At 36.8% G+C, this 24,926-nt stretch overlaps 1 protein-coding gene across 1 annotated transcript; it reads left to right on the plus strand.

Moving 5' to 3' along the window:
* The first annotated feature begins 12,607 nt into the window (after positions 1–12,607).
* LOC116306152 (uncharacterized) lies at positions 12,608–24,765 on the plus strand. Its single transcript, XM_089027578.1, has 9 exons — positions 12,608–12,678; positions 12,817–12,923; positions 15,413–15,766; positions 16,092–16,338; positions 18,536–19,827; positions 20,960–21,109; positions 21,200–21,339; positions 21,874–22,036; positions 22,397–24,765. The coding sequence occupies exons 2-9, from the start codon at positions 12,845–12,847 to the stop codon at positions 22,525–22,527; spliced, it is 2,556 nt and encodes an 851-aa protein (XP_088883704.1). The 5' UTR covers positions 12,608–12,678; positions 12,817–12,844; the 3' UTR covers positions 22,528–24,765.
* Positions 24,766–24,926: the final 161 nt, after the last annotated feature.

Consider the following 24,926-nt stretch of genomic DNA (forward strand, 5'->3'; position numbering starts at 1 on the left):
ATTTTTCAACGGTCAATAGTTATCTGTAGGCAGTTACGGCAGAAACGAGCCTGCATTTGGTTTTGATGATATCCGGAATAGAAAAGTTTCGGATCCCAAATTACCGCTGTGTTCCTTGATTACAGACTCATTTACTCAGGGTTAGCCTCGTATCAGTGTTTAATATTCACAAATACCAACGGTAAATGCACAACGTCAACAAATTAAACACTTTGAAGCTCGGCAGACCCTGACTTGCACACTTGAATATCGGTTCAGCACAACATCGAGGCTAACCCTGTGTAAATGAGTCTGTAATCAAGATACACAGCGGTTATTTGGAACGAAACTGATATATTATCAATGTCTCGGCAAATGTTATCTTATCTTTACACTTAGCTCGACATTAATGATTCCGGATATTATCAAAACCTCATCCAGTAATTGTTTATAAGATATCTCTTCTCATGGATGATATTATTTATCCATGTTTAAATATTTTCTCTTTATTAAATAATTTTATTTACTGGGCTTCCTGTGTTGAAAATAGACTGACATGCGCAGACAGTCTTTTAGTTGGTAGAAGTTTGAAAAGGTTCGCTTATTGATCCTGGTATCTGTGTGTTGATCGTTGTTTTAGTTTGAAAACTGATGCAAAACCAAGGTAAATACAAACAGACCTTTTATGGACTTAATTCAGCACTCCAAGCCATTTGGGAAAATATGCTAGTTAAACTTACAGCGTATCTAGAGATCCTAACAAGATTGGCTTTACCGAGTCCTTCCAGTTATCACTATGCGTTATATCATTACGAAATGTATTACTTTTTTTCTTACTTCTTCAAGCCATTACAACTTTTTTAAGCTTTTTATGAGTTGATTCATTAATTTCAGTCGTGGTTAAAAGTTTTTCCATATTTTTTTCTTGTTTGTAGTAAGAAAAAGAAACCCGATTGACTTTCGAAACTTTCGAAACGGCCATATTCCAAAACTCGAATAATTCAGTCATCAGTATTCCGAAGTCAAAAAAGTGGAAAGCAAGCTTCATTGTTTATGTTGGATATAGTTGGATAAAGCATATATATAAATAGCTTTACTTTGAATAATACAATCTGTTTATGAAGAAATAAGGTCTGCTTTCTGAAAACTATGTTAACATTTTAAATTTGTTTCACAGCAGCAGCTCCTGTAATCTAGCCACATTAAATGGCGTTCTTAGGATGTTGTCGTACAGGGAACACACCAAGAAGAGATGCCTGGACACACTCAGAACCAATGTGTGGTGGTTGTACCAAGAAGTTTGCTATAATTGGACTAATAGCTTTGGCATTGATAATACTACTTTGTGTGTCAATATCGGTCCCTCTGAGCCAGACGACTTCTATAAAGGAATCACAATTGATAAGAAATCACACAAACTGATTTTAGCCATGAACCGTCCTGATCATGTAGATTAAATCTTAAGATGTTTACAAGTAAAAGGGATTACTTTGAAAAGTAAACATTAGGACTTACTGTGAAAGATGAATAACAAAGTGACAAATAAAGAGCACGTCATCGCATTTAATATATGTGTCTGTCCTCTTATCGATCATGGCTAGTATTTAAAAGGATGGTAATTGCGAACCATTTTTATTTTTTTCATATTGTGCCAGTCATCTAAATCACCCAAGAGGCCACTGGAATCCGGAAAAAAAATTGGGGGTACCCACGCATCTAAGCGAGATAATTGACGTTAAGCACCGATGTCGTAAGCACTTTTTTACGCAAGGGAAAAAAATCATATTTCTGAGTTGTTTTGATAGATTTTATCTGAAAATTGTTTCAAATAAACAACAAGTTGTGTTCTTTATATCAAATATATAAACTTGTTTGTATCATATAAAAAACCATTTTTTAAAACAAAATTTTCCCTCAAAAGTGTACAGTATGGTTCTGAAGGGATACTACATTTTTGATTACATTTGCATCCAAAACCATTTTCATTTTTGAAATTCTGGTATAAAAAATTATCTGAATATTTCTCTTATATCTTGGAGGGGAAAAAACTGGGGGTACCCACGCGTTTTAAAAAGTTATGATTTTTTAAAGTATTTTTTTGAGGATAAATCGTGTGCTAAAAGCGTGACAAGCGTGACGCTGCGTTACGAAACAGCGTGACCAGCTCTGTTTTTGGCGTGTTTGCACCAGCTCCTTCATCTCTTCGTTGTTTTATACAAGCAGGAGGAAAACTGAAGAAAAAGCGATATTTCAAGCCTTTGAGATACCAGAAAACTTATGCAATTCGAAGAACAATAATTAGTCATTCCTCCTTGTGTAGAAGAAAAGATTTCCTTGAGAAAATGGTATGCCGGTAAAAGTATTTTTTGAAGTCGGAAAAAGAACGGCTTTTCATGAATGTTTCACGGCAGTCGTGCATGCCAACAAGAACCAGGCAAAAACATTCGTAAAATAAAAACCTACATTTAGTTTAACTTCACTAGTGCAAGAGACAGATTTAATAAATCAAAAATTTTCTTTGTCAGTGTGCCTTTTGCGTGAATGTTTTTGAATATATGTTTTAGCGAGCGAAAGACAGTTTGTATAATACGAGTTCTTTCAACGACAAAAGTTTATTTTATGTAGCCATACTCGCAGGGAAACCTAAATAAATGGTTGAGATTTGGTGTAATGTGTGATTCCTTTTCAATTTTCATGTAACTTTGAAACAAACTAAGCTGTATGGAAATATTGAGAAAGTTATTATTCACTGATCTAAGGCGATCGAGAATTGCTTTTTCTAGAAAGTAAAAACAAATGATTTTTCGCCAAAAAACACCCGTATTTTTGAAGATTACCACCTTTGATTACATAAAAAGATAGTTATTACTAATTTTCTTTGCCTTAAATTTTCTTTGCCTTAAATTTTTTTAGTCTGATGGCATTTTGGCACTGGCATTGGCATACCATGTAAAATCAACCTGCAAACTTGGTTTTAAGAAATGGCATAAATAATTAGAAATTTGTGGAACGAAACTAGCCCTCTACACGTTACAGAATGTTTCGGGAGGATAGCAACAACAAATAGACCTAATCCGGCACTGTTTTCCTATTTCAGACCACGTGACACGAAAAGACACATGAATATTGATACGACTTAAAGAATCTTATTCTCAAGAGACTGACAGGTGGTCTGAAAGAGACAAAACATCTTACGCCCAAGTGTGAACTGATCCATTAAGTCTCGTCTTAGTGTTGCTGACAGACAGACAGACAGACAGACAGACAGACAGACAGACAGACAGACAGACAGACAGACAGACTTTTTTATTCGGTATCGAGTATAAAAAAAAATACATTGACATTTTACCCGAATAAACATTAACGTATGAAGGCTATAATTGTTGATTTATAGTAGTTTTTGTTTCGGCCCTCAGGCCGAAACAGTCACTACATTCGGTTTGCCGGCCCATAATAGTCCCCGTGCGTGTCATTTAGCTGTCAGAGTTTTGGACCTAATCCAATCATATGCCGTTTCCATCATAAGCAATGGGAAAATGTAAAACATTTCACCATGCGGAGCATTTCGGAGAGTTGCGGTGAATCTTCTATGAGGTAGTTGTGTAGACTATATTATGCCCTTTCGCATGACGCCATTTTTTGGGGAAAAAAATATTATTGATTAACCCTACGACAATGCGTATTTTATTCCTAGGTCAGTATCTAGGCCCAAGTCGCCAAGTAGGTAAGTTATTGTTTTTACTTTTTTCGACTTTTTTCACGACTTTTTTCTCGACTTTTTTCTCGACTTATTTCCCGACTTTTTTCTCGACTTTTTTCTCGACTTTTTTCTCGACTTTTTTCTCGACTTTTTTCTCGACTTTTTTCTCGACTTTTTTCTCGACTTTTTTCTCGACTTTTTTCTCGACTTTTTTCTCGACTTTTTTCTCGACTTTTTTCTCGACTTTTTTCTCGACTTTTTTCTCGACTTTTTTCTCGACTTTTTTCTCGACTTTTTTCTCGACTTTTTTCTCGACTTTTTTCTCGACTTTTTTCTCGACTTTTTTCTCGACTTTTTTCTCGACTTTTTTCTCGACTTTTTTTCTCGACTTTTTTCTCTACTTTTTTCTCGACTTTTTTCTCGACTTTTTTCTCGACTTTTTTCTCGACTTTTTTCTCGACTTTTTTCTCGACTTTTTTCTCGACTTTTTTCTCGACTTTTTTCTCGACTTTTTTCTCGACTTTTTTGACCACTTACTAGCTGGTATTGCAGGCTCCGTTGTTTAAGGAATACAAACATAACTCAAAATTCATTGTACGACGTACTTTATCGTTTACTGTACCATTGCTACCTACCTTTCTACGATACATATCCATGAGTATACTCATATAAGTCTCGTACGCTCAACTCGTTCCAATCACCCACTGCCTTAATATTTATTTATTTATTTTATGCTATTTATTTTTCTTTTCTTTTCATCATTTTTCTTAAAATCAATCACTTTTCACATACGTACCCCCCCCCCCCCCCCCACCACCATCTCCCGTGCTTGAGTCCGAATACCTGTGTCAAACTTAGTGTAGTTGGGTTCTTAATACCTAATAATAAATAATGTAAATATAATAATAATAATAATAATAGTTTATTATTTGTATTGCGCAATTTAAGATGTTAATATGATCAACTGCGCATTACATATAGGTACACTAAAATACAAGGCATAAAATCTCTAAAAAACTACAAAAAGAGTATATAAAAGATTTAATAACTAAGGTCCAGTTTAGACGTCGAATCCCGCACGCGCCGAATCCAATGCAGACAAACCAAACATTAGTTTGTCCATCTGCACTAGACCCGACACGCGCGAAATTCCACGTCCAAACCGGGCCCAACACGTTAAAACAAATGGGAAACTAATTTGTAAATATTAAGTAAAAGGAAATCTAATTAAGAGCTAGTCTAAAAAGGTGGGTCTTTAACAACGTCTTGAATCTATTAAAATGTCTCTCGTTACGTATCTCTTGAGGTAAATTGTTCCATAACTTCGGAGCAGCCGCCGAAAAAGCACGGTCTCCTAGTGTCTTTTTGGTCAAAAAGCTTGGCGGCTGCAAAAGCAAACCTTTAGAAGACCTAAGATTATAAGAATTGTTATCCTTAATGCTAACCAGTTCACATATATATCTTGGGGCAAGCCCATAAATTGCTTTAAAAGTAAATAAGATAACTTTAAAATCTATCCTAAATTTAACTTATATTGTAAATAATGTAAATATTGTATAATACATGTATACTACACGTATTTTTGACCTGTATTTTACCCCATACAGAACTTGCATTTGCAGCTCGCCATATTGTCCATGCTCTCAGCATAGAATGAGCCTGCTCTACTGTTGTTCAGCGGTCAAAAAAAGTCGAGAAAAGTCGAGAAAAAAGTCGAGAAAAAAGTCGAGAAAAAAGTCGAGAAAAAAGTCGAGAAAAAAGTCGAGAAAAAAGTCGAGAAAAAAGTCGAGAAAAAAGTCGAGAAAAAAGTCGAGAAAAAAGTCGAGAAAAAAGTCGAGAAAAAAGTCGAGAAAAGTAAAAACAATCACGAAATTTGCATGGCACTAATCGGGCTCCGTACAACATAGCGCGTACAGTAATGCTCATGTGCCAAAATATTTTGCACTTTGTACTCTGCTCTCTGTGATACTCGATCATTGTAATGTTTATATCTATTGTCGGATCTCTCATTTGTTCGGCGAGACGTTATATGTATGTACGTTGCCCTGATTTTCCCCAAAACACTACGATGTTTCAAAGCAAGAACGACTAAAATCTTCAAAAAACTTAATTACGATGTGTTTCGTCCAAGAGAATTTTATAACAAATGTTTCCATCGAAATTTGCGTAAGACTTTGCAACGTGAAAGCGTACCGAGAAATCGCTCTTGTCTGCCATTTTCAAAATACAGGAGACCCATTCATTTACCACAGCAAGACCAAAGTTCTTTATTAAACAATGCCAAACAATAAATAGATAACGGGCCGAAACATCATCGCTTTCGAAGCGATATAGGCTTGTTCTTATGTTATAATAGATTCACCTATTTAACCTATTTAGTACAATTACTATTTATTGCCTAGTCTGCTTGCAGTACCCCTTCCCTCCCCCTCCCCCCCTCCTAGAGTAGATCCAACACTGGTTGTTGTGGTGTGGTGTGGTTTGCAGGGATAGAACTCGATATCTTTGTCCACTTATAAACTTTTGCTGAGAAACTTCTGTCATTTAGTGGTTAACCTATTTCAAAATGTGCCAAGTTCCAGTACCTAACGGTTTGCTTATGATCTACTAGGCGGTGTTATGTAGTATGCCATGACATGTCATTATATTGTGGTTGTATTTTCTGTCTCTTTTTTATAGCTCAAATAGCTGAATAACGACGACAAATGAATCGGAGGATCAATAACAGAGTAGTCAGAATAGGGAGTATGCAGTAGGATATGTAGTAATGGTACTCGTACCCGCCAGCTTAACTGTAGCACCACCACAGGACTTTGTAATAGGATACAAAGGATTGTAACACCTATGTGTACCCAACAAGTAGGCATGTAGTATTGCATGCATGCGGTGGTGGTAGAGGAGTTGGGAGAGGTAAATCATCAAGATTAGAGACTCTGTCCTTACACCAGGTGGTTGATGCGACCAATCTATTGCTTCATGATATGCAAGCTCATTCTTGTGCAAAACAATTAGCTGGCTTTTATTGGTCGAATTATATAGCCGGCAAGAAATGACACGTGCTTTCACTTTTTCGCCGCGTTTGCGCATCCCTTCAGGAATGTGGTTTTTATTTTTTTATATTCTGGTGGGATGTTTAATAAAAACGCATTTGACCCAAATTTGCATGAAAATCGCGTGCTCAAATCTACCGGCCAAGTTCTGTTGGCGCAACAACGCTTCTCCATTCGTTAGGTTTATTTATCAAGTGATCGTTTGGTGCTTCGCGACTCGGGCAATCTCAAAACTTTGAAAACACAAGTGAAATTAATCCTTAACTTTACGAGGAACCATACGATTACCTATACGAATTTGGTGGTAAATAACCCCGGTGAATTATTTTAACGGTGGTTTTACAATAGGTACTCAAATTTGTTGCAATCCTTCTCTCCTTTTTACTATTTACTAGGGCGTGCGCTATCAAGACCAGCACTGGTAGTACGATTACCGGATCAACACAGGAAACTCAGAGTACTTTTTTGATTTATTTGTTCATGTACAGCCGGGCTCCCTGTACCTATACTTCAATGTTCTGTAAACTTATATACACGGCCAATTTTTCGTCATATCGTCATATCTGGCTAAATGTTTAAAATTCAGTTCAACTTTCCCTCAAATAAACTCGAAATATCGTATGCGAAAAGTCGTCAAAAGAGATGTATAAAATATATACGTCAAGATGAAAAGAAATTGACATGACATGGGAATGAATGACAGCTAATTTTGCAAAAAAAAATTCTTTTGTTTACGAAATTGAAGCTCACGCATTTTGACGGCGGCGTATGTCTTTAAACCTTCATAAGAGCATAGCCTTTTCACATCAGCATTTTCGTTTTGACGTCAGAGAAAAAGTTTCAGAAAATCGGAAACCTGTGGTTTTTATCCCTGAATGTTTCAGTAATCGCGGAAAGCTAATGATACAGCGCGCTCACTCGGTTTTCTTCGAAATAGTCCAGTTTTCCTCCCGTTTTGCTCAAAAAATAACCTCCATTTTTAAATTTCATTTTTGGAACTATCAAGTAACTTTATTCCAATTTATAAAATTGCCATTAGACTGACATTGACGACACACATGACTGCCTATTAATGAATTAGTCGAGTACATACGACAAATTAGTGCTAAGGGGTAAAAAGCGTGTAGGGCGCAAACAGAGGTACAAATGCTAATGGGAGGAGCTAAGAGGTTTACTTGTGAATTCAAAGCATACCATTATCTAAACTTGTGCGTGATGGTAGCCTTACTAAAATCTTATATCGATAATTTTTAATAGCTAATTGATCGTTCTTTATCTTGTTTTCATACGATAAGAAATAGTAATTAGAAAACTGATGTCTAGCTTAGTCTGTAAAAACATTAATTTTCTCTCTCATAACCATGACTGAATTGAATGGAAAAAAAAATTTGTCAGTATGAAGCTTCTCGAAGACAATCCAACCTATAGACATGTCAATCTGAACAGATAGAGAGTGAGAGAAGGGATCAGATCTTGCGATAAATCCAATTACCAAATGATGGTTGGAAATAACTGAGGAAATGATAAGTGGCACGTTTCAAGAGTAATCAAACATCAAATGTCATCTATCCATTTAATTAGACGGTTGAAAACAAATGTAATATTTCAATTGCCTAAAACATGTAAAACCCGGGAAAACAATCAGTCGGATGGAAGATTCTTTTAACAAGCAAGTGTAAAACTCCCAAACTTATTTTTTGGCTCAATAGCACTTACCTTAGTCAATAACATAACAGGATTTGCATGTCAGACAGGTGTTGGACCCCAAAAAGCATTTTAATCATTTTTATGTTTAAACAAAGTACCAAATTTCCTTCATTAATTGCCAGTACTGACCGCATATAATCATCCAACCGGTACCGGTCATTAGATCTCGCCTGAAGGTTGCCTGGAAGGGCCAGCGAGAGGGTTATGCGGGGGCCGGCTTATAGATGCGTTTTTTTAGCCATCAAATAATCTTTCCCTGCACAACAAACATTGCTTATGGCATACCTAACACGGTTTCCTTTTTCATTCATCGGATTTATATCTGGGATTGGCTCTCGTTTTAGTGCTTTTACAATGTTAGAATAATCACTGAATTCTAACCCGTTCATTTTGAATACTATCTTGTATAGCATTGGCAACCAGAGAGAAGAATTCCATTCTACGTACTAGAGAGTTCCATTGGAATATTTTGCGTCTATCTTTATATAGCATCTCTTGTTGTCTTTGACCTAATGCAATGCGTGACGCTCTCCTTTGTGGTGCGGTACCCATACTGCGTATTCAAGAATCGGACGAATCAGTGAATTATAGAGTGTCGAAAAGATTTCCTTTTTTCGCTTCCCACGGTACTTTTAAGTAAACCAAGGACTTTATTTGCTTTATGTATGGTTGCTTCTACGTGTCAAATAAGAGCGCTTGACATTATATGTCATGCGGTGTATACACAGATCTGTATACATCTGTCAGTAACCTTATACATATACATACATCTGTGTACAGAAATTGAAAATACAAGGTTTGGATTCGGTTTACTTATACCCTGCGAGCAGAGGCCCACGGAAAGTTCAGAAAAAACACTTCTGCTCGCAGGGTAGTTACTTACAACTAACTGACAAATGCCATAAAATCTAACTAAAAGCCGACAAACTGAAAATTAACATCTGGACTTCCCTCCCCTTTCCCGTACACCACCACGGTTGCACCTGACCAGCGATTATTAGATCCTCCAGTTAGCTTTAGGGCTGGTTTCTTAATTTATCTATCTACTGAACAGTTGATAAAGCTGGGTTTTCTACGGGTTCTCTCGCAAAAATCCTTAGTTAGACTGAATCTCTTGTACGATTCAGAGAACTGAAGTTTTACTTCGTGGAAATGTTAGCTAGTAGCTGCCAAGTACGTGGTGATTCCTGTTGCCCTCAGTAGCCCTCAAACTATAGGGTTTCCCCCGGCTACACTTAGTACTCTGTCTTCATGTGTTGATCATTGTCTTATCTCGCCGGTAAGACCGACGGTTTTTATGAGCTGTCACGTAATGACTACAATAAAATAAGGCAAGAAAGTATAGTAAGGGTCTGAGATATCCAGTTCACTGCACTCGTTCTATATTCAACACGACATGAGTTCCTAAGTTTCGTATAAATGTGTAACAAACGCAGGAACGTTTGATATGTGTTGTTTAAATTTTGTTGTACCGACCAAACTCTGCCTGTACGATTTTATACACATCAGTGCCACACAAATCTCTTGTCAATGGCAATCATCAAGACATACCTCGACTAACACACAATTCACCATCGAACAGTGGTATCAAAATCAATTATCTACCAAAAGTCATCAGCTATTACATCGATTTAGTTGGTTCAATATTGTGCTATGTTGCTTGCTGTACGAACCATCAGGCTCCATTAGCACAAACAGAAATGCTTTTTCATAGAAGATTCGTTATTGGTTAAGAACAGTTTATGTAAACAACTAGCCTCCGTAAACTCTTTACTTTGTATAATATTCCCTCGTTCTTATCACGTCTTTGGCACATTTGGCCATTAAGAGTAACCATAGGTTCATTTTTGTAGGTTTAAAGGTGTTGATAAAATAGATTGGTAATATATTGGTAGGTCATCTAGCTCCGATATTCGATCGATGGATTTGTGTTTACGCAATATAAGTGCATGCCTACCGGCTAATCAGATATATAGAATGTTTTGTCTTGGCTCGATCCTCGTTGGCTTTGAATCGGTTTGTCCACTTCTATGAAAAAATAAAAAAAATAAAATCCAACTCGGCAAATAGTATCATTTTTTAGTACGAAGTCCTGTTTTAATTGCAGTACTAAGCATAGTATAGTGTCCAATATTTGTTAAATTGAAGAGCGCGGACAACTGACTACCATCCTGTATGCGTAGCGTACTTCCTATCTTAAACGATTTAAAAATGAGTGATGTCTGAAGACAGGTGCGCTAATAAATTTTAAAGGTCGACCAACGCAGTCTTTTTCACAAATAGTACCTTGACCCGATCTCAAGCTGACTACTTGCTTAGCTTTGCTTCAATCGACTGCATATTGAAGGTACAATAACTAAACTGTTTGCTAACTCTAGAAAAGGGTGGCTTCGACTCGTAATATCGATAGCAGGGCTGCGTAATCTTTCCCGGCATTTTTTCAAAGCAAAAAGTGTAGTTATCGCCGTAAATTTAGCCAGTTGTTTCGCGCTTGGTTTTGTTTTCTATAAGTTTATCCTTTCTATTTCCCCCTGTTTTTACGGGCTTGTTTTTTTCCTATATTTTCAAAAACAACCTGAACACAAAAGGATATTTAAGTTTTTGATCTTCCTGAAACTGATTTACCACAATTTATTGCGTTGATTGTGTTAGTTATCGTCTCTCACTCGTGGTGAGCAAATTAGATCTTTAATCAGAACTTTTTCACCACAAATCCTAGCAACACTTTTCAGTGTTTTTCGTATACACATATTTTCAGTCAAGGGTCAGATATTCCAAGATTTTTTTCAAAAACCCTTAGTACTTTGATACTAGTTTGAGTGAAGCAAAACTAGAAAGAAAAATATCGAAAGAACTGAAGCTATACACGTTCTCGCAAGTACCAAATTAGCATGCTTATTAGATGGACTCATATCATCTGAATGATATAACTGATCATCCTTCGATTCCGTAATTACGAACACGTTTTTCAAGACATAATTTCCTTTTATTCATATTTTGGTATGTGATAAGTAACATGCATCTAATATATATTTTTGGATGGAGTTGGGATGTAACACTTGAAGATTCGCCACGAACCAAAAGTCAATATGTGATTCTTACTTCGTCAATATTAATTAACAGTCATTTCATTTGGGCACATTTTCTCATAAACAACCTTCCCTTTTTTCGTTGCTACCAACTGAGAATTAGTTCCCAAAGAAAGAAAAGAAAATGTGAATACTTAAATGATGTCATGTAAAGGATGTATAATTTGAAGTCGATTTAGCTTAAAGATTGGACTGACGGTAAATCGGCCTCAAAATGATTTATCCCCAAATTTTGGATGTTTATAAAGCGTTGAAAAAATCCTCCGATTTTGGCCTTAACTATAATTGATCGTAAAAAGAATTGAAGTGGACTTGTCATTAGGGGATTTAAATCTGTTACACCCTAAATATTATCCATATGTCCGTTATATCGCAACATGAATGGTTTGTATAAACATATATATATATATAGATATCTCATCATTCGTTCGCTGCGCTCTCTCGTGAGATATTAATTATTGAACACTCGAAGATAAAATTCGTATCTCCGCGCGCCCATGTAATATACTCTATATATAAAATAGTTAAAGACTAGACTGATAAATGATTCATTGTTTTGTTGCGAATAGCTGGTTTCGTAATGCTCCTGTTGAGCACTCTTTGAAAAATATATTATTATGGGTAATTTTCAATGTTAAAAAACTTTTTGATAAAGGTTAAATACGATATTTTCAGTGAAATATAATCATAGTGTACATTGTAATAGATATTTGGCTAACATTTGGTTGAAAATCGTTTGTTTTTTTTTTTTAAATCTGGAAATCAGTTTTACTTTATATATAGATATATAGATATACGTGACTTTTACAGAATTTTTTGCAAACCGCTGTATGTATATATATATATATATATATTGGATTGGCTTAAACATCGCTTTTCCCCCCCTCAAGACTGAATGACGTATTTAGATTAGCTATCTTTAGATTGATTCTATGATAATGTGGTATGTTGTGTTCATTTGAGGGAGATTATCATTTAAATGGTTATTAAGCAAGTAAGGAAAATAATAATGAAAAGTGCATATCAATATTGGTAGCATTCAGTCACATTGACAGTTTTGAAAGGTCATTTTATTCAATATTGCCCGTTAAAACTTCTGTTTTTATTTTGATCCAAGAGTACATTATTGAACAGGTGTATGGGAAGCACAAAGGTATAAATCTTATAGGCAACTTATGTAACAAAATCACTGATTGCCGTACGACTGTACCTTATTATGCAGTGTTGGTTCTGCGCGGGTTTGATTACTCCTCAACTAAAGCTCTTTCACTTCTTTCTCTTCTCTCTCCAGATTGAAAAAAAGAAAAAAAACAACAACTATGGCTCAATTCAATGTTATGAGTCTTGTTCGAGGACTCGTCGTTCTTCTAGTCATGAAAACGCCGGAAGGTATAGCAGGTAATCAAGATGAGTATCCTGTTTTTAGTGTTCACTTCAATCTAAACCCCAAATCTCTAAACTAGAGTGCTTGTTGGACATACCCATCTGAACTGATTTCATGGATGACCAAAAAAATATACCGCATATAGTGACTGCATGAGCCCTACGTGGTAAATCGATTCGGCACCTAATTTGGAAAAGGCTGAAATCAGTTCTTAATATTCTTTTCTACCCATAATTAGACGTTTCGCAAACATGGGGGATTTTAACTCATAAGGTCGATTCAAAAATTCTATTTCAAATTCTTTATTTTTATATTTTTCAATAATTGGAGGCCACTTCTTTTTTGCGTCATTATATTTTCACGACGCTCATTTTCGCGTAATTTCTATTTCACGAATTGTTGGAAATTGAAGTGTTGCAAAATGTCATGCAATCAGGTACTTAGTAAGAGGTTGTCGGATCGAGCCAAAGGTTTTAGGCGATAACCAATAGGAGATAGGTCATTACAAGATTCAAGACTAACAGCTGGAATGACTTGTGTTTGTTTCTGCACTTCTTATTCTCGTCAAAAACGCGGAGCTTAGTGAGAAGATTTGATTCAATTTAGTCGACGAAACTCTTAAAAGGCCTCCATTTTATAATTGTCACAATTCAAATAATTCCTTTGGTTCTGCCACAACCATTTTTTTGAACTTGGTATAGTGCCTGGAAGGGAACGCGAAGCAAGGTTATTAGTCCGTGTAATTACATATATAACAAATACATCGTTGTTGTCATGACGGTCATAACTACTCGAATAAAATGCCTACATCCGAAACACTTTTCTTAGGACATATCAGTTCGTTCGGTAGGGCTTTGTCGTTGTCATGACGGTTATAACTACTCGAATAAAATGTCTACATCCGAAACACTTTTCTTAGAATATTTCTGTTCGTTCGGTAGGGCTTTGTCGTTGTCATGACGGTTATAACTACTCGAATAAAATGTCTACATCCGAAACACTTTTCTTAGAACATTTCAGTTCGTTCGGTACGGCTTTGTCGGTAAATCTTCTTACACCGCCTTCTGCGTGGTTCAGTGATAGAAATGTTGATATTTATTCATATGTTGAGATTACCAATTTTCGCCAGTGCTAATGTCTTTTTGTGGCAAGAATCCTATAATCTGATTGTCATTAGGTTAGCATCCGTGAAAAAAGCCAAAGCAAAGATAAGTTATGCGATAGAGTCGCAGATTTACATAAACAGGAAAATAAAATAGTATTTTTGACCATTTCACCCTGAATATTCAAGGAGTTTTCACCCTTATGCCTTTACTTTGAACAAATTGAATTTCTACTCTGTACTACACACGCTGCTCGCCCACTGATTTCCTTCTAATTCATCTTCAGTAGATAGAATGGTCACCCTCTGGGTGGGATGGGGTGGGGGGAACCGCATGGGAACCGCTTCTAAACCAGGAAAGCACTGATTCATTTTTCGAATTTAGATTGGTCGAGATCGATTAACTGCTTATGCTGGATACAAGCAAAGAGGAGTTTAAGGATTTTATGTTTAAATTTGTAAGATATCATTGTTTGAATCCGAAGAAAGATATGAAGAATTAAAAAATATATGAATGAAAGAATAGAATAAATATAGAACATCGTATCTGGATATCATGGATATAGAACCGACCCTCCTCTGTTGACATACTTAAAAAATTGATGATTTATTTAAAAAAGTAATCGCTCTTTTTAAGATCCATTGAAAATATTTAAGATAAAAAGATAAGATAAGACCAAAGTCAGCCGAGAGCTAGACTGAAATTCAAATACTTGATTCCGTGCCATATTCCCGAGGTACTCCAGCGAATAATTGTATAATTTTGATGTTTTTTCTCGCAATTCGCTATACTCAAACCCTAATACGACCTCTGGGCTGATCATGTCAGGGCACGGCTAACTCACAGATCAAACCCAAAAACAACCTCTGGGCTGATCAAAGTCAGAGCACGGCTAACTCACAGATCGAACCCTGAAACAACCTCTGGGCTGATCAAAGTCAGAGCACGGCTAACTCACAGATGGCAAACCCTAAAAAGACCTCTGGGCTGACCAAAGTCAGAGCACGGCTAACTCACAGATGGCAAACCCTAAAAAGACCTCTGGGCTGATCAAAGTCAGGGCACGGCTAACTCACAGATTCTTTGCGGAGGGAGGAAAACCTGAGAACCCGCTAAGAAAATGCCGGCCTCCACTAATCCTCAATCGAACGGAGAGACCTAACAAACTCTGCTCACGAGGGATGCCGATTGCGCTGTAGTTTTAGCGATTCTGTAGAACCCAAGCGACAGTTATCACCAAGTTTCCTATTCGTTACATAAACTATGCATCCAAAAACACTGAAGTTTGACAATTGTCTATACAACTTATTTTTCATTTTCAGACCCACATGCAACTGAAAAATTTTGCTTAAACGCCCTGTGTTCAGATCCTAATACAAATGCATTTTTTGTTTTTGCAGATCTGACCTCGAGCTCCCTTAAGTTACAACCGTCTCATAATTCATGGAGTAGCCCAACGACAGTGATACACCGTACATCTCCGGCACTCAAACAAGCACCAACTAACTCACCCCCGTCGCCTCCAATGCCACCACCACCACCACCACCACCACCACCACCACCACCACCACCACCACCACCACCACCACCACCCCCGGCACCCCCGGCACCCCCGGCACCCCCGGCACCCCCGGCACCCTCATTGATATTACCACCAGTATCGTCGGCACAAACACGAATCTCTCAGTCAATTTCCCCACAACCTTCGCCATCTTTATTGCAAGAACCTTCTCAGCCCACACCTACAGAAAATGGTTAGTGATTTATGCTTTTAAAAATCTGGTCAAAATATTACATAAATGATTATAGAGGGAGATATCTCAGTGAGAAACTGTTCCAAGGAAGGTCCAGACACTGAATTAATGTGGTTAAAAAAGAGATCATCGATTGCAAATTAAATCTAAAAGATTGAAGAGCCGATAAGTATTTAATAGATGAATCCCCAGGTTAATGACGCATCTTTTAAAATCCTTAATTACTTTTCTTTCGCTATGTAAACAATATCATGGAAATTGTCTAAATCCCTTGTTAAATGACATATTGATCTCGCTCTCTTGTTGTCATTTTAAAAACCTGCAGGGCAAAGACTAGTCATAAACAGATGGATAAATCGATCAAGAGTCGAGGAAAATCTAGAAGAACAATTCTTGAAACGGGCAAAAAAGAAAGAAAGAGATGAGTATTCATGTGAGGGAAGATGTGGTAGGGAACAACGGACCCTTCCAGATCAAGACATCGACTTGTGGAAGACATATAGATCTCCAAGGTGTTTTTGTGACACGGAATGTGTATTACTCAGGGACTGTTGCTATGACTTCAAAGACAGGTTTGAGAACGGGGAATTTTGGGCGAGGTTTAATTGTAATTGCACATAGCTTTATTTGTCCTTTTTGAGATGAGGGATTAGGATTTTTTACTATCGTTTGACTAGCTTTTTTTCTTCGTTTTTTTCGACTTTACCTTTATTTCCTTTCTTCGAGCGTATCTCTCCCCTTCCTCCCTCTATCCTTATTTGTTGTCGTATTTGTTGTTGCATTTGTTGTCGTATTTGTTGTTGTATTTGTTGTTGTATTTGTTGTCGTATTTGTTGTTGTATTTGTTGTTGTATTTGTTGTCGTATTTTTGTGTTGTTTCGTATTTGTTGTGTACTTGTTGTTTGTATTTGTTGTTGTATTTGTTGTTGTGTTGTTGTTGTTTGTTTTGTTGTTTGCATTTGTGTGTCGTACTTGTTGTTGTATTTGTGTGTTGTGTATTTGTTGTGTATTTGTTGTGTATTTGTTGTCGTATTTTGGTTTGTATTGTTGTGTATTTGTTGTTGTATTTGTTGTGTATTTGTTGTGGTGTATTGTTGTCGTATTTGTGTTGTATTTGTTGTTGTTTTTGTTGTTGTATTTGTTGTTGTATTTGTTGTGTATTTTGTGTATTTTTGTGTTTTGTTGTTGTATTTGTTGTTGTATTTGTTGTGTCGATTTGTTGTTGTATTTGTTGTGTATTTGTTGTCGTATTTGTTGTGTTTGTTTTGATTTGTTGTATTTGTTGTGTATTTGTTGTTGTATTTGTTGTTGTATTTGTGTGTTGTTTTTGTTGTGTATTTGTTGTTGTGTTGTATTTGTTGTATTTGTTGTATTTGTTGTTGTTGTATTCGTTGTTGTATTTGTTGTGTATTTGTTGTCGTATTTGTTGTTGTATTTGTTGTTGTATTTGTTGTGTTGTCGTATTTGTTGTTGTATTTGTTGTTGTATTTGTTGTTGTATTTGTTGTTGTTTTTGTTGTCGTATTTGTTGTTGTATTTGTTGTTGTTGTTGTATTTGTTGTTGTATTTGTTGTTGTTGTATTTGTTGTTGTTGTATTCGTTGTTGTATTTGTTGTTGTTGTATTTGTTGTGTTTTGTTGTTGTATTTGTTGTTGTATTTGTTGTGGTATTTGTTGTTGTATTTGTTGTTGTATTTGTTGTGTATTTGTTGTTGCTGTATTGTGTCTGTGTATTCGTTGTTGTATTTGTTGTTGTTGTATTTGTTGTCGTATTTGTTGTTGTATTTGTTATTGTATTTGTTGTCGTATTTGTTGTTGTATTTGTTGTTGTATTTGTTGTTGTATTTGTTGTTGTATTTGTTGTTGTATTTGTTGTTGTATTTGTTGTGTTATTTGTTGTCGTATTTGTTGTCGTATTTGTTGTTGTATTTGTTGTTGTATTTGTTGTCGTATTTGTTGTTGTATTTGTTGTCGTATTTGTTGTCGTATTTGTTGTCGTATTTGTTGTCGTATTTGTTGTTGTATTTGTTGTTGTATTTGTTGTGTTATTTGTTGTTGTATTTGTTGTTGTATGTTGTATTTGTGTCGTATTTGTTGTCGTATTTGTTGTTGTATTGTTGTCGTCTTTGTTGTCGTATTTGTTGTCGTATTTGTTGTCGTATTTGTTGTTGTATTTGTTGTCGTATTTGTTGTCGTATTTGTTGTTGTATTTGTTGTGTTATTTGTTGTCGTATTTGTTGTCGTATTTGTTGTCGTATTTGTTGTGTTATTTGTTGTCGTATTTGTTGTGTTATTTGTTGTCGTATTTGTTGTGTTATTTGTTGTCGTATTTGTTGTCGTATTTGTTGTCGTATTTGTTGTTGTATTTGTTGTCGTATTTGTTGTCGTATTTTTGTGGTATTTGTTGTGTTATTTGTTGTCATATTTGTTGTCGTATTTGTTGTTGTATTTGTTGTATTTGTTGTCGTATTTATTGTGTTATTTGTTGTTGTATTTGTTGTCGTATTTGTTGTCGTATTTGTTGTCGTATTTGTTGTTGTATTTGTTGTGTTATTTGTTGTGTATTTGTTGTTGTATTTGTTGTTGTATTTGTTGTTGTATTTGTTGTGGTATTTGTTGTGGTATTAATTGTTGTATTTGTTGTTGTATTTGTTGTTTTTTTATCGTGGTTGTTGTTGTGTTTTTTTTTAATCGTTGTCGTTGTGGTTGTTGTTGCTGTCGTTTCGTCTCGTTTGTTTCTTTTCTTTACCGTTGATCTATTTTTGTTACAGGTGTCCAAACACAGTGACGACTGACAACATTGACCCAAGCCCACCACCAACTTGCAAGTTTCAAGTTAAACTCAAAGGCACAATGCATCTTGGATTCGTTTTAGTTAACTCATGTCCAATGTCGGCACATCAAAGACAGTCATCCAAACTCTGTAAACAAGCCAACCAATTCAACAAATTAGATATCTTGACTTCCGTGCCTGTATTTGATTTACTATCAAACAAATCATACGGGAATGTCTTCTGTGCATCCTGTAGCCAAAGAAAAACCTTGGCTATGTGGAGAGTGGAAGCTGCTTGCAACCGTACTGTTCCTAAAGAAACTTCTCAATCCGAATTGCTCAAATTCATTGTTTCCAGCCATTGTACAATCAGTTCCTCTCCGCCGAGTTCTGTTTCGGTGAGCCGACATCGTATCTGTGTGCCCAGACACAAACACAAGCAATACGCTTCTATAGATGACTCATCCCATACGCAAAAACTACGAGAGCTCTGTGATTCATATGCCTTTCCAGTCTGTGCAATTACTCCAGATGGTAACTATCTCTGGTTTAAGAACCCTCACTGCCTGCTCTTTCATGGGATATTTGACATGCAAGATGCTCATATCACATGTCCCTCTTCCGATCGTCCACTTCCGCCTCTCACAATACTCTTTGACTTCCGGTCAACAACCAACTACGTCATCAGCAGACAGCTTAAAGATCAAGACACTCCCGAAGAAGTGATGGAAAAAGAGTTGGAATGTAAAGAGGACCACGTGTTTGACGCATTCACTGGCAAGTGCCGAAGGATATTTGAAAGCAAAAGCAATTGTGATCTCATTAAACTGGAGAAGTCTGAATACAGGATCTTTCAAAATGGTTCTCTATTGTTCAGAGGAACTATGCATACAGATCAAAGTTATTCCATAATCAATGGAACTGTTTCGGTGTGTGTTAATTTAACCAAAAACTACACAGTGCTGGAATCCAGGTTTGGCAAAAGCAGCAAATTATTGGATCCAATCACTGGTCTATCCATCTCTGGCTGCGCTTTGTCTTTGATCTCCTTACTGTTGCTTATCATCTCATACTTGGTTCTGCCTGATCTGCGAAATCTGCCTGGTAAAATAGTACTAAACATTGCCGTATCGATGTTTGCGTATCTCTTGCTTTTCTTCTTCATTAACCGTACCGAACGTCCATTGGTTTGCCGTGCAATTGCTATATCTCTCCACTTCTTTTTCCTGTCGATGTTTTTCTGGATGAACGTCATGGCCTTTGATATCCACAGCACATTCACGAGGAAAGGTTAGTGTACCTGGCAGTTACTGTGATATCCACAGCACATTCACAAGGAAAGGTTAGTGTAGCTAGCAGTTACTGTGATATCCGCAGCACATTCACGAGGAAAGGTTAGTGTAGCTGGCAGTTACTGTGATTTTCCATATTCTGCGAACTAGTTATAGTTACGAGCTACAACGCTGAAATTTGCTTTTTACGCTGCCGTCGATCGAAAATAATCAGTTGGTACCTTTTATGTTCTTGGCTGTAGGCAGTAAAATCCAATTTCACAACAAGGTGTTGAAATGTCTGAGTTGGAGAGAATACATCGAAAATCGCAGTAATCAAGTTTTCAGATTCAGAATGATTATAATAATAATAATGATTATTATTATGTATAATAGCCAATTAATGTTGAACGTTATTTCAATCATTGATTCATAATTTTATGCAAAAAAGTCTATCAAATATGTATGTATTTATAAAGCTGTTTGTAATTATTATTGTTTAAAGATTTTAACGTACGCCACTTATAACCACACTAAATACCTTTATAGTTATATTTTTATATGTTTTATCAGATCTTTTTGTAAAGCGCCGTTGAACCATGGGGATATTAGCGTCATAATTTATTATTATTATTATTATTATTATTATCATCATTATCATCATCATTATTATTATTATCATCATTATTATTAATGCGTAATTATTCCGGCAGTAAGGTTACCGAGTGTTTGAAAATAGCATTTTAAAAGTAGTGCATGGTGGTTTTCGAGCTACTTAGACATTGACATCGTCTAAATAAGGCATCTCTACCGAGGTAACCAAATCAATATCTGCCCTGATTTGTGGGTAGTGGTAAATTGAAGACTGAACCTTATAGGATGGGAGGGAGGCTAAGCTGATGTTATGACACGACTTTGGGGATATATCTGCTAAATAAAGACAAGGCCTGTGATGTTAAGAGTTGTCAATAAGTGTCTTTGTGGTATATACTTGCTACCAACGACACTATACTAGGATAGTACTGAATGTACAGGATCGACGCACCCTTAGCAAACACCAAAAGGTCTACATTACTCTCACCTGTCTCCTTGTACACTTGTACGCGATTCTTTGCTTCGTAGGCTGATTAACAATCCTATTTCTTTTGCAGGCAACGTTGACTTTAAGCGTCGCTCGCCTGGTTGCTGTGCAGGTCTTTACCTGAAATACGCACTGTACGGGTGGCTGGGACCTTTGATGATTGTCGTTGTCTCGTCTGGTCTAGACATCAGCCAAGTGTACAATGTTTACATTGGCTACGGTAAGGAAAAGCCCGGTTCAAATAACTAGACGTATCTTGGTACTGCGCATGTCCAGTCATGTGATCTGTTCTTTTTTTCCTGGTTCTCAGGTTCGCGAGGTGATGAGTACTGCTACATCAATAATCCGTATGCAAAGCTCTACACAGTGGTCGTCCCTGTTGGCGTTATTTTGCTTTACAACTGCGTCGCATTGTGTCACACTGTGATTCATATAAAAAACGTTCGAAAGGTTAGTGTACTTCACATTTCTTTGCCTTCCTTCACCCTTATGTGTCCGACACATGTATGCAGTTTATTTTCAGCCATTATACGCACCAGGCTAGAAAAAACATATTTCCCACAGTTTTTTAATTATCTTATAACTGAGACACTAAACAGCCTTGATTTTGAATATAAGTTATGTAATGGTTAAATGAGTTTAATTTATTAATGTGGTCAGTCTTTGAGCGTCTAGCAGCTTTCATTTCGTCGAATTACACAGTTTAGCTGAGTTATTGTGTAATCGAGTGAGCATTCAGTCTGTTATCAGAATTTCCACTAACAGGTGATGGCTGTAGTTTTATAGCCGAAATATACAGTAAAAAAGCATGTTTCAAAATCTTCTCGTCATATCATTAACTGAGTTACGTGGTAAAAAAAGATTATAAATTTGTCCCAAAGGTTGAATTAGCTCAAGAGACCTTGAAGTCCTTGATTTATTATATATTCAGTTCATTTTAATTATTTATTGAATCCAACTTATTATTATCCAATGTTGTTTCAGCAAACATCGACAGTTGCCAATCAAAGCCATCAGCCTGGCCTGCCTGTAGTCTGCATCAAAATGACGTCAGTGATTGGTGTGTCGTGGATCCTGGGATACCTCGCCTCATCTCAATCCACCGCATTTCTATGGTACCCGTATGTTGTTCTCAACAGCCTCCAAGGTTAGCTTTTTGAAGTCGCGCACCAGTGATCGGTTCATAAATACACGAAGGAATGGAGGGATTGATAGCTCTTCATTGATGGTCCCTCTACGGCCCTATTCCCTTCTAGGATATGTTTGCAGAGCTAGCAGGTCCAAATGCTAGGTGCAATATAAATCCCACAATGCCTAATATTCGGCGTTTGACTTAAAATTTTGTCTTTTCACGTCAAATGTATTCTTTTCAATGTCATAAAAAATTCAAAAGGAACAATTTAGCGTCAAATGCGGGAAATAAGGCATTGTGGGGTTCAGTAATAAAAGGGTTTTATTCTTTTGATTGAAGTTATATATGAAATCTTATTGTCCTTTTCTCCTCTAGGGTTCTTGATTTTCATCTCATATGTACTGAACAGGCGGGTTCTGAAGATGTACAAAGCAATTTTACTGGAAATGCGAGGCAAACGCAACTCCGTGGCCAGCAAACGAAGCACAAACATGAGCCCTGCTTGATAGGAGGGTATGCAAACAATTGGGGATACTTGTTTCGCGTAAGTTAAGACGAATAAAGACGCAGCTATGCTATGCGGGTTTTGGAATGATCATATTTCATTCTTGAAGTAATGTACAAAGCCGATATCTAAGATGGACGCAGATAAATACTCTTGGTACCTTAATGTCTACATATGACTAAAGATTGAACATATATACCTGTAAACACTGATCAGAATTCTCGTGACAACATCAACAGTCCCTTTCACAGTTCCCTGCGCCCCTGTGGGGGGGACTCCCACATATGGACTGTACAGGGATGATCCGCTGAACAGGGTATGGTTTTTCGAGCTTCTTGTCATAAACAGGGTATGCAATTTCACTCAAGTTCCAAGTTCTTCCTGAGTTTCCTGTCATATTCAGGGTTTCTACTTTCGTATTGACCGAAACTGGTTATTATGGTCGTAAAAAAACGATACGCGAGATGACATGATAATTGAAACAGGAACTCAGCGCAATAAATTATATCTATTGTCATTAACAGAGTCTACAAATTTGAGTTTTTTTGTCATAAACAGGGTACCCCTTTCAGAATCCCAGCGGAACACCCCTACCCAAATTCTGGCGGAGTACCCCCCCTCCCCGGGCCCTGCGCCATCTTGAAAGGTAGCCGTGCCTTGGTATCGAAGGAGACGAACGGTGAGCTTGTATTGATAGAGACCATTTTAACACCTTGGACAATTATTCACGCGTGTCTCGTCTCGCTTCGATGCAAAGGCACGGCTACCTATCAAGGTGGCGCAGGGAACTGCGAAAGAGACTATTGGAAGTTCGAAACGTGACCTTGACTTACGTGACGTGGCTTTGTTTATTATTTCCTAGGGCTCTTAAGAGTCACGTCAGTCGTATGAAAATTAACGACTTCCGGGTCCAAAAATGGGATAAGGTTTGGTTTATTTTTATTTATTTTTTGCGCGTTCGATGAACTGACTTGGATCCAGATCAGTATGCGTCACAACTTTCAGTCCGTACCCTGATCACGTGATTTTCAGACGACTCTTAAAAGATTCATTAGCAAATCTTGCGCTTCGTTTGAAGTAAAAAAAGCTTTCATGGATATATATTGTAAACTGTACCATCAATCGCATGTTGCAAATAGAACTGCTCAATGACAAAGTGTACTTTGAAAACAAACATATGTAGGTAGAAGTTCATGCCTGATCGTTTATGTACACTGCCGGTGAAGTTTATAAGGATAGTTTTTTGCACAATAGATCCTTAAAACGTATTTATGGGATTAATACTAAAGGTTTAATATTTAAAAAAACCAAGAGGACATACTCCTGTATTTCATCTGCTCTCTTGATTAAACTCTATTTGTTTAGGTGAAATGCTTTCCCATTCCAGACCACTCGTGTTCTTTCCAAGAGTGTCATTTCTTTGTTTACAACTTTATACACTTATTTCAATAAAGTTAGTCACCTGAAAAGCTACAAAGCTGAGACCGACAAGGATTATGGGTAGATACATTTTACATGTTTCAACCGCTTGAAAACTGTTGATGGACTTGAGATCTTCTACCAGTTACAAGTTAATCTCCTCTGAGCATCCTCAACTGCTGCAGTTTGTGTCAAAAGCTTTACTTGTTGGATATAAAACATTTCCCATGATTCTCAGCGATCACAGCTTTCTAGGTTTTTGGTGACTAACTTTATTGAAATAAGTATATACAACTCAAACAGAATGTGATTCTCTAGAGAATGACAAAAACTAGTGGTCTGAAGAATCTGAATCTGAGAAATCAGAAATCTTGATTCTATGTTTATGCTCCAATAAAAATTATATTACTCCGAGCCAAAAGCGCAGGCTCTACAACTAAAGTTTATATGCGATCTAGTTATTCCGTGCTCCGTTCTGTAATAAAGCGAAGAAGAAGTGCGAAGAGACGAGCCTTAGGAATGGACCATTAGAAATGATAGTAAAAGAGATCAAGCACGCACAAGACAAATATCGCGCATCAACCTCTCCTTTCCCAAAAGAAATATCGAGCAAACACACACACAAAAAAAGGATTGCATGCAGTTGTTAGAAAACAAATAAACTGCAACATAGTTCCTGCAACCCCCCCCCCCCCCCTCAATCATCTAATGGTCCATCCTTAGATTTCGATGTGTTACAATACCTGTCTAACAATAATCCATTAGCGTTGTAATGGCTTTTGTGTAACAACTAGTGTAGAAATAAATGTGTCTAACAAACTTTTCGCCACGTGTCTTTTTTTGAGTGGTAAACGCCGTTCATCGATAATAACTCTTGCAGCTACAAGATTGAAGACTGTTAGCTCACCTATAAAGTAAGGAAGGATTTGGCGGGAACATTCGCGCCTAAACCCCCTATACCCCCAGCCCTGTAACTCTTGC

The sequence above is a fragment of the Actinia tenebrosa genome, unplaced genomic scaffold (assembly GCF_029948245.1).
Source record: "Actinia tenebrosa isolate PJP-AT-01 unplaced genomic scaffold, QUT_ActTen_1.0 PGA_scaffold11__36_contigs__length_13525064, whole genome shotgun sequence".
Classification (NCBI taxonomy): Eukaryota; Metazoa; Cnidaria; class Anthozoa; order Actiniaria; family Actiniidae; genus Actinia; species Actinia tenebrosa.

Excerpts from the sequence above, each read along its gene's own strand:
- LOC116306152 (XM_089027578.1), top strand. The coding sequence starts at position 12,845 with ATGGCTCAATTCAATGTTATGAGTCTTGTTCGAGGACTCGTCGTTCTT. Across the intron at positions 21,110-21,199 it reads CAATGTTTACATTGGCTACG|GTTCGCGAGGTGATGAGTAC; the intron begins GTAAGGAAAAGC and ends CCTGGTTCTCAG. Across the intron at positions 22,037-22,396 it reads TGTTCTCAACAGCCTCCAAG|GGTTCTTGATTTTCATCTCA; the intron begins GTTAGCTTTTTG and ends TTTCTCCTCTAG.